The sequence below is a fragment of the Epargyreus clarus genome, unplaced genomic scaffold (assembly GCF_041222505.1).
Source record: "Epargyreus clarus isolate Ecla_fem2 unplaced genomic scaffold, WU_Ecla_fem_2.2 ptg000009l, whole genome shotgun sequence".
NCBI classification, from domain to species: domain Eukaryota; kingdom Metazoa; phylum Arthropoda; class Insecta; order Lepidoptera; family Hesperiidae; genus Epargyreus; species Epargyreus clarus.
Genome location: NW_027332217.1, coordinates 5,735,371 through 5,745,794, shown reverse-complemented (window position 1 = coordinate 5,745,794; position 10,424 = coordinate 5,735,371). Strand labels below are relative to the sequence as shown.

At 35.4% G+C, this 10,424-nt stretch overlaps 1 protein-coding gene across 1 annotated transcript; it reads left to right on the top strand.

Annotated features, from left to right (window-relative positions):
- The first annotated feature begins 392 nt into the window (after positions 1-392).
- On the top strand, positions 393-5,736 carry LOC140745140 (acyl-CoA Delta(11) desaturase-like). The gene is made up of 3 exons (XM_073076910.1): positions 393-547; positions 2,363-2,699; positions 5,289-5,736. Exons 1-3 carry the CDS (start codon positions 529-531, stop codon positions 5,734-5,736), a joined length of 804 nt encoding a protein of 267 aa, XP_072933011.1. The 5' UTR covers positions 393-528.
- Positions 5,737-10,424: the final 4,688 nt, after the last annotated feature.

Here is a 10,424-nt window from a genome sequence, read left to right as displayed (position 1 = left end):
AGTTATTCTGCAGACGATTTTACATATTCCTAGCTTTCTAAAGAAGTAAAATGACATATTTCGTTAAAAAAAAATGAAATTAGATAAAAAAAGTTTGATTAGTTTTCATTAGTAAAGTGTAATTCTGATAATGGTAGTTTTGGATTTAAGCAACGAAATGGTGTTGAAAATATATAAATTGATAGGAAATGGCCTATACATCATTTCAGATAAGGAAAATCACATATACTGAATACTCAGGATAATTGGAAAGTAGTTTTAACTAATTGTATATTTTAAATAACATGTTGCAGCAAAATGGCAATTGGCTCTACACACAATATGTCTTCAGATGTAGTTAAAGAAAGTGAAACACAAACTACAGAATATAGTTCCATTGCGAAAAACGCAAATGGTTACTGTAAAAAAACTGGCGTAACACTAGTAGCGAAGAGGAAACATGAACTAAAATACAGGAGCATTTTGACATTACTATATTTTCACTGCTCCGCACTATATGGGGTGTACCATTTGTTTACCGCAGCTAAAATGGCAACGATTATATTCGGTACGTATTGTTTATAATTTATTTACCTATATATTCTTGTACAAATATTATATTTGTTGGGGGTATCTCCAATGAAAGACTTGAATCCAGCTAGTTATTTTTAATTAATTCCAAGACCTCCAAGAACATCGTCAAATCTGCCGTTTCCCGCCATAATCCCCTTTTGTTATTTTTTTAAATCACGAATACAGCGTTACAGCCAATTAAATATGTGGCGAGCATTACTTTTTGACCGGAAGGTTTATATATATATATATATATATATATATATATATATATATATATATATATATATATATATATATATATATATATATATATATATATATATAATAAGTAAACATGATAAAGTGCCCAATATGCCTGGGCCTCTAAGTAGGAGGACTAATTTGCACATTATGAGTCGAAAAACATGCGTCATAATGTGTAACAATAAGTATTTCTGAGTAACCGTCATTGTCTGTTAAAAAAAGGGGCATTTGTAGGAGTAAATACCGGATAGTGTAAGGTTAAGGTACTGAGTACTAATTTGTTTCATTTTATTTTTGGGACTTCAACTTTTTATTAGACTTTTTATTATTTTTATTACACTTATTTAATTCAAAGCATGAATTTAAGAATGTTTTTTAACTTCTTTTTTTATAATATAGAAGTAGCAGACGAGCATGCAGTTTACCTGACGGTAAGTGGCTACTGTCGCCCATTGACATTAATGTGTAATCAACCCCAGATAGGATTACATATTCCTACCTGAGGTCGGCCACAGATGCGCCGCTACTCCTGAGGACTAAGCTGGAACGCCTCGGAAAAGTATGTTTCCCTTACCGAACCCTTCAAAACGAAACACAGCAGCGCCTAACACTGCTGCTATTAGGTAGAAATAGGTGTGGCGGTGGTGCCGCCGGAGTCGAACCACAAAGGGTTCTTCACCACCTTCTTCTAACTATAACATTTTTGAACTTATTATACTTATTATAACATTTTTGTAAAGCGTTTCTGAAATCTTATTTGTTTTATTTGTCTTAACCATAGATGCGTAGCGGAAAAAAAAAAATAAGTGTATGGTCTTAACTTGACTTATAATGGCATGTACCGTTTCATGCGTATTCTTATCAAATACAACAGATATTTTATTTAGTCCTTAGCCTTTATAATTATATAGAAAAAAAAAGTAAAGTGAATCTCACTGAAAAAATTGCCGCCCTTTATAATATTGTCCTTTCCTGGAGGACATTTTTAGTTAATTTAAATGTTACAATTTTTTGTCCTAATCACGAAAATGTCAGATAACGCAATTTTTTTTTAATACCAAGGGGGGGGGGGGGGCGGGGCGAGAGGTTTAGAACAAACCTGAGTCGTAATTTGTGGGACACAAATCATGTCTTTAAGTTAACAACGAAAATAAATAAAAAATTGGGAACAAATTTTCATTTAAATTTATTATTCCTATCTATTTTTCTTTCATTTCTTCAACAAACTACGATTTATATTTACAGTAACCTCCCTTTGATATCCAAATAATAAAATTGCGTCCTCTGACGATTGCAATCCAAATGTAACATGTTAATGGATTATTCACGATTTTTTCGGTACCTATCATATTTTTGGCGTAATTTTTTATTTAATGACCTGCGAGTACGAATTATCATGAGTTTGAATGTTTCCTTCGATTTTAACATTTCACTCTGTATATATTATAATATATTAAATTAATCCATGACTGTTTCACCAAGAAACAGATGTAAATTTAAAAACGATTTTTATTTTATTTTTCTTTCAAGATAACTGTGAATGTAATGAATGGTTTTGTTACAGATCTATTAATGCACATTGTGGGTGGATTTAGTATCACAGGAGGTGCGCATAGATTATGGACACACAGGACGTACAAAGTGAAGAAGCCATTCGAATATTTTATGATGTTTCTTAATTGTATTGCGTTTCAACAAACAGTAGTCAATTGGGTTCGAGATCACAGATTACATCACAAGTACAGCGACACAGATGCAGACCCGCACAACGCTAGGAGAGGATTGTTCTATTCACACATCGGCTGGCTATGTGTAAAAAAGAGCGACCTTGTAAAGGAACGGGGAAAAACCTTAGATCTCTCGGATATTGAGAATAATCCTGTCCTACAATTCCAAAAAAAGTAAGATTTATATCGATCAAATTACTCCATAAGTTATACAAGTTGTCTTTTATTATTGCTAAGATTTAAGCCGCTTGTTATGGGTCAGGAAAGATAAACATAAAGAGATATAGCAGTAGTAGCGTCCTTGTATGAATTTATATTTATGAACATAATAGTTTATATCATTACTCATAATATATTACATGTATGTCGGAGTGGTCACCTGTGACGTCATCAAATGGGTACTTCAGAATACAAGCTACACCTAAAGCACTTGGTGGAGCTTCGACAGTCTCGGTGCGGCGGTCGTATGGGGCGAATGCATACTGAGTGACTTGGGAGTAAAGTTGACTCGCGCGCGCCGAGGAACTGGCTCCCTTTTGATAGTGTCCAATTAGTTCTACGAGTAGTTCGATTAATTAGAGTATTCTCAGTATAGTGACCATGTAAAGCATTACCTACAAGTGATTACGTTAAGAGACATAAATTATTGTAGTTATCAATTTAATAGGCCCATTTTGACACATGCCATCCTAATGTCATTAATGTCTTAAACTAACTTTTTAGTAGGCAGTTTACGACCACGTGACGGCTAGAGCTTGCGGCTTCAAAGCATTCGGAAGAAACCATAATCGGTTAACTTTCAAGTAATCGAAACTTAGAATTACCAATAATTATTTATCCCTTTTTCATCATAACAACAATAAAATAATCAAGACTTTATTTCTTACACTAGAATTTATTTTGTTTTCTCCTTTTTGGAGTTTACTCCTTAAGAAACGATTTGAGTTATAAGGCCCGGTACGGAAATTTTATGAGGAGTAAAATCAAGTGTAACACGAAAAGTTGAGGCGTAACGGAAACCAAAATATGAATCAAGAGTGCTTTTATTAATTTAAAATACAGTAAGTTCAAATCCCATATGAAAGTAATTATTACAATAAAAATAATTAGCAATATATAAAACATTAAAACGTCATTAACTAATTTGTTTACATTTTTGCATAAATTAAGTTATAGGTTTGATCATTTATAAACACTGTGAAAAATATGAACATTGGCGCCATAATATGATTAACAATCTTTTATGAACGTTTTTAAAGAAGAGTAACATATAAAATCAGTAAGCAATTGAATAAGATATAATATTAGCAAAATAAGTTTTTAACATAAAGAGGCTTTTGTAAGTTACTGATATATTAATTTAACTTATAAAAATGGATGCATTATTGATCAGCACCATCTATCAACGATAAACGGGCAAAATCAAAACAGTATTATTTAATATTTATTACAGTATTATTGCTAATGAATTATGTTCAAAATAAGTTATATAAAATTAGCAATACGTTTTAAATGAATTCTAGAATTATAAAACATTCAGAAACAATCCAAATTACATATAATAACATGTTTATTGAGTCTCATATAAATTTCATCCGTAAATTGCAACAAGGATATTTTATAGATGGCAAAGAAATTATAATTATTAAGTTTTAAGTTATAAAACGTTTAACATTGTTTTAAATATAAATAATTATATTATATTAAAATTTACTTTAATATAAACAATTATATTAAGTTACCATTATAATATTTGGAACCAAAATACATAGATTGATAAACTTGCAAACTTACAATTTATAAAACTTGCCACTAGATGGCGCTATTTTATATTATTTTGTAACATACTTTATGTAATACGCATTATTGAAGTAATATAAATAATCCGAATAATTACAGATATATGTTTGTTTCTCTTATCATTTTAGCAGATGCGTTCATTTACCTACCCTTTTTTCTATTCGATATATATCATAATTATCATTCGTAAGGAGTAAACTCCAATCGTGCGTCGTAGCTGACACACACACACTTCTTTATTAAATATTTAGATGATTTAGAAAAATATTAAATAAATATTCTGTTCACAAAATATTAAGTAATCTATACGATATGATGTGGGGTTGTAATCGATTTGCCGTAAAAATCGGTTTCTTTGGTTATCGATTTGTATGTCACATGCTTAGAGCCTTTTTTTTTTGTTGACGAGGGGGAAACCTTTAAGGTACCCGACGCCATGGGAGTGACGTCGGGTTATGTGGGATTTTTACCGCACTAAAACCCCCCCGGTGGCCGTCCTCAGCGTTTGGTGGAGAACTCCGGGATCTCCAACGGAACACAACCGGAGTCCTCCTAACGCGTTGCCCTTCTATCGGGCTCTGCTCTGGGGGGAGCAATTTACGCTCCTCTCACATCCCTTGGTCATTATAGCGATATGCGACCACACAAACCGCTGTCCTTCCCGAGGTCGCTTGCTGGACGGTTTGAGCTCCCACTCTTGCCGCCCGCAACCCCGGATGCCCCCTTTTAGTCGCCTCCTACAGTCGGAACTACAGGAACAACATGCTTAGAACCTAGCGATGGCATGTGTCAAAATGGGCCTATTAAATTGTGACGACTATGGTGTATCCGTATCATAATTATCCTAACAAATAAGAAGTAACAAAGATGAAGATAGAACAAAAAATCACAATAATTAAATTCGATTACAATTATAATAAACCGTAGTTTTAAATTTACTTAATATATTAATTCAATTTACAGATACGCGTTCTTTCTGTTTGGTTTCGCCTGTTTTGTAATGCCTACTGTGATACCGGTCCTGTGTTGGGGAGAATCACTAAACACCGCCTGGCATTTGAATTTGCTTCGATACGTGCTCACTTTCCATGGATCGTTGACAGTGAATAGTTTTGCGCACTTATACGGATACAAGCCATACGATGAAAATATTATGCCGACTGAGAACTACTTTGTATCTACTGTTTCCGGCGGGGAAGGTTTTCACAACTATCACCACAGTTTTCCGTGGGATTACAGGGCTGCTGAATTAGGAAATAATAATCTTAATTTTACTACAGTGGTGTTGGATTTATTTGCAAAATTTGGTTGGGTGTACGACATGAAGACGGCAAATCCAGAGATGATAATATCTAAGGCGAAAACATCAGGAGATGTTACAAAAGTCATTGAAAAGAATAAAAATATATAAGGGAAATGTTGATATTTTATAAGTCGGTAGGTGTAAATTTTATATAGCAATTAATATTTCGATTTTTAACCGACTTCAAAAAGGAGGTGGTTATCAATTCGGCCGGTATCTTTTTTTTTTTTATGTATGTACACGAATTACTCCGCCGTTAGTGGACCGATTTTAATAATTCTTTATTGTGTAGGGACGAGCTGGAAATTGGTTCCATCCCATTTAAATATGGTTAGAATCCATCGATGGGTTCTGGAGAAAATGAGGGGAACTCCTCCACCCATGTAAATATAACAGCCATAACTTCGCCGTTTATGAACCTATTTTAATGCCTTTAATTTTGTGTGTGGACAATTGCTACAAGTTGGTCCCATTTAAATATGATGAGGATCAGAGTGGGTTCTGGAGACAAAATATGTAATTCCTCAACCGATGGGTATAATTGAGTTTTGTTTGACGATATTTGGTGTAGGTTCTAATAAAATTGCAAAACCAGTTTATCATTAACTATTTAAGGGTCTGATAATGTGGCTCGGAGTCAAAATATGTAACTCCTCAACCGATGGGAATAATTGAGTTGTGTTTGAAGATATTTGGTGTAGGTTCTAATGAAATTGCAAAGCCAGTTCATCATTGACTATTTAAGGGTCTGATAATGTGGCTCGGAGACAAAATATGTAACTCCTCAACCGATGGGAGTAATTGAGTTGTGTTTGAAGGTATTTGGTGTAGGTTCTAATGAAATTGCGAAGCTAGTTCATCATTGACTATTTAAGGGTCTGATAATGTGGCTCGGAGACAAAATATGTAACTCCTCAACCGATGGGAATAATTGAGTTGTGTTTGAAGATATTTGGTGTAGGTTCGATTGGAATTGCAAAGTCAGTTCATCATTGACTATTTAGTTAGGTTAGGTTGGAACATATAAGATAATAAAAAACTAAGCGAGCAGGGCGCGGCAGCGCCCTTTGAGCGGGCGGTTCCAATCAATGTAAATGCAGACCTTACCTTCATTCATGATCACGTTTTTGCAATTTTATATTGTATTAATATAAATGTTAGTATGTCATCACTAAAAAGGGTGAAAAAAAAAACTTTTAACAAAAAATACAACCGACTTCTATGTCACTACAAAGTAAAAAATAATTGAAATAAATGTTGGTTTAGTACATATTTGTGAAGTCGGCGCTCAATATATTTAGTTGGATAACGATGTAAACAGCGTGTCTAATATGAGCGCCGACTTCAGAAATATGTATTGTATTTTTTGTTAATTTTTTTTAATATTGCACTAGAAATATTGTATTAATAATCTATAGTCAGTGTGACACATTTTGGTCCTGAGCGTGCAAAAGTCAGGGGCGCAATTTTTATTTTAAGATGTCAACGGGGGTTAGCCTGACGCTTTTTCTGTGCGATGAATACTTTGCCTGATAGAGCATGAAAAAATTGGCGCCCCTTTTTCAAGATGGCGGCCGGACAAGAGTTGTGACCCCACAAACCTGGATTTAGCTTCACACTAACCCCCTCGACATAAAACATAAATAAAAATGCGTCCTCTGACAAATGCAACCCAAATATGACATTTCAATGGACTACTAGTTTAAATAAGGAAGTGCTTACTGTTATTCCTAATGCTCATCTGTTTAAAGATAAGTTCGTGTCTAAATACAAATAATATGTAGGAATGTGTTTTCTTTTTTACTAACCTTCCCATCGCAAAGGTCCTAAAACAGATATTCCAACAGGTACCGAAAAGATTTGAAATCTAGGTACTTATATGTTTTTAGCATCACTCCTAAAAAGTAAAAGTCCAAACGATACGAGCTTACATAAATAAATTACTTACTTACCGGCCACCTTGCATCTTCTGTAAAAAAATCAAGTGGTATCTATTACGGTTCCAGCGAAGTCTTAGTAATAGGGTTCCGTTTTTACCCTTTGGGTACGAAACGCTAAAAGTATTACTATAAAAACAAAAATCGGACTTACAGAACAAAACTAATTAATTAAGAAAGAAAAACAAGTAAATTAATATATTATTATAAATATTATACGTTATATTATTGGTCTGCAGATACGTATAATATTTAAATTATATGGAAGTCCAGTTGAAGTGGAACAAAATATCCTCTAAAGTCTAAATGATGCGTTATGAGATTCTGCAACTGTGTCACTATCATATGTTTGTACTAGCTGACCCAGCAAAACGTTGTGTTGCCATATAAATAAAAAAATGTTAAGGGTGAACAACCCTTATCGCTTAGGGGTATGAAAAATAGATAGTAACCGATTCTCAGACCTACTGAATATGCATGTAAAATTTGGTGAAAATTGGTAAAGCCGTTTCGGAGGAGTACGGTAACTAACATTGTGACACGAGAATTTTATATATAAGATAAACTTTATAAAGATTAACTAGCGTAGCGGAGCGATCATCATACCGGTCCGATGCGCAGAGGGTTCCGGGTTCGATACCCGACCAGGCAGATACCTAAATGAGGAATTTAGATTTCTGTTCTGGATCTGGGTGTGTGTACTCGTCTTTGTGTGTGTCTATGGCACCCACGATATAGGGAATACTACTGTGAGGCTATGAGAGAAATTCTGAAGAATATTCATGCATTTTAACCAATGGACGGAGTATTTTATAAGGATGGTTTAGATGTGTTATTAATTATTATGACCTTTTGTAAATTGGCCCAAGTATGACGATGATTGATGATTAATAATTGATTAATAGTAATCTACAAGCTCGACGCAACATGCTGGTATCATATAGATATCAGTTCACTGCCTGTTATAAAAAGATCGAAATTTATAAATTTCTATTTTGATGTAATTGTCAAAGGTAGGCAAAACATTGAATAGCATATTGATTTATTGATGGACTACGACAGCTTATTACATACATATTGCATGTAGGTAACGTAGGAATAGCCTTAGATAATCTACATGCAATGTTAGTTGTTTTAAACGCGTGAAACCTGGGAGGGTTCCTAGTATAAGGTAAAATAATATCTAAACATGTAATTATAGACGTAATAAATGTTTCATGATGTTATCTAATTAATATTACTGTGCTTATTTTATATATATATTGTGTTGTTTTTTTAAGGTTCCGTATTTATAAGTTAAAAAAATGGTACCCTATGACTGTGTCTTCTCCGTTATTTTATTATATTCCTTCTGTTATAAGGTTCATTCTCTTGAAATATAGAGGTAATGCCGTTATAACAAATACTAAAAATAAAAAACAGTTTGAAAAACAGGGTCCCCATACTAGAACCTGAATTTATAGACTATTTAAATGCTCATAATGCATTAAGTACCTGTGCTTATATCCATATACCTTAATTGACCATAATTTATTGATTTTTTATAGATATTACAAAGGTATTAAATAATAAGTTACGTAGAATCACTTCTACGTCGTTTATTTGTGGGAGAATGCTTCATTTAATATATAAATATTCCGTTTCTAAAATCACATGATATTAATTTCGAACTACCGCTCCGTATTAACAATTGGCTACCTGTATCATGGTATAAAAAAGGGTCGCGCAACTGTCAAGATAACCTCGTAAAGCCCCAGGTGCGGATCGTATCTCCAACCTGGCGCTTAAACACTTCCCTGAGCAGGTATTGACCCTTCTGGTCATTATATTCAATGCCTGCCTCGATCTCAGCTTCTTTCCAACAGCCTGGAAGACAGCAACAGTCATCGGTATTCCCAAACCTGGGAAACCGAGCCATATTCCCTCCAACCACCGCCCCATTAGCCTCCTCAATGCAATGGGCAAGGTTTTCGAACGGGTGATCCTCGTTCATATAAGAGGGCACCTCTTTCCAACAGATGCTCCCCCGCTTATCATTCCTCACCAATTCGGCTTTCGGCACCAGCACTCGTGCCCCCAACAAGTCCACCGCATTGTCGAGTACATCACAAGCGGGTTTTATCCAAGACGTAATAAGACATTAGCAGTCTTCTTCGACGTCGCCAAGGCTTTTGATAAAGTCTGGCATGGAGGACTGGTATACAAGCTTTACCAATCTGGTCTTCCTGATCGCCTAGTCCGCATCGTGGCTTCCTACCTTCAGGACAGAACCTTCCGCTTCAGGCACGAAGGTGTCCTCTCATCACCACGTCCCATAACAGCCGGAGTCCCTCAAGGCTCAGTGCTCGCTCCTACTTTATTCATATCGTACTCCAACGATATTCCCATCCCCAAAAATGGTGTGCAGCTTTCACTCTTCGCCGATGACACCGCTCTTTACATCCAAGGGCAAAAGGAGTCATCTATCCTCGCCAAACTCCAACGCTCGGTCAACGAGTTAGGAGATTGGTTTAGGAAATGGCGCATCGAAGTCAATGCGGAGAAAAGCTCTGCAATGCGCTTCGATCACAAACGCAGGCGCATACTCGACCTGCCTTCCGTCAAATTACTAGGGGCCCCCATTCCATGGAGGCCCACAGTAAAATACCTAGGAGTTACCCTAGACCCGTGCCTCACCTTTAGACCCCACGTCACTAAGGTCACCCATACCGCCCGCTCTTACATGAGCCGCCTCAACTCCATGATTGGTAGACACAGCAAGTTGTCAGCCAGGAATAAGCGAATGCTGTATAAGGTTTGCATTCGACCGGTGTTAACTTACGCCTCTCCAGTCTTCGCTCACGCGAATCCCTCCATCCT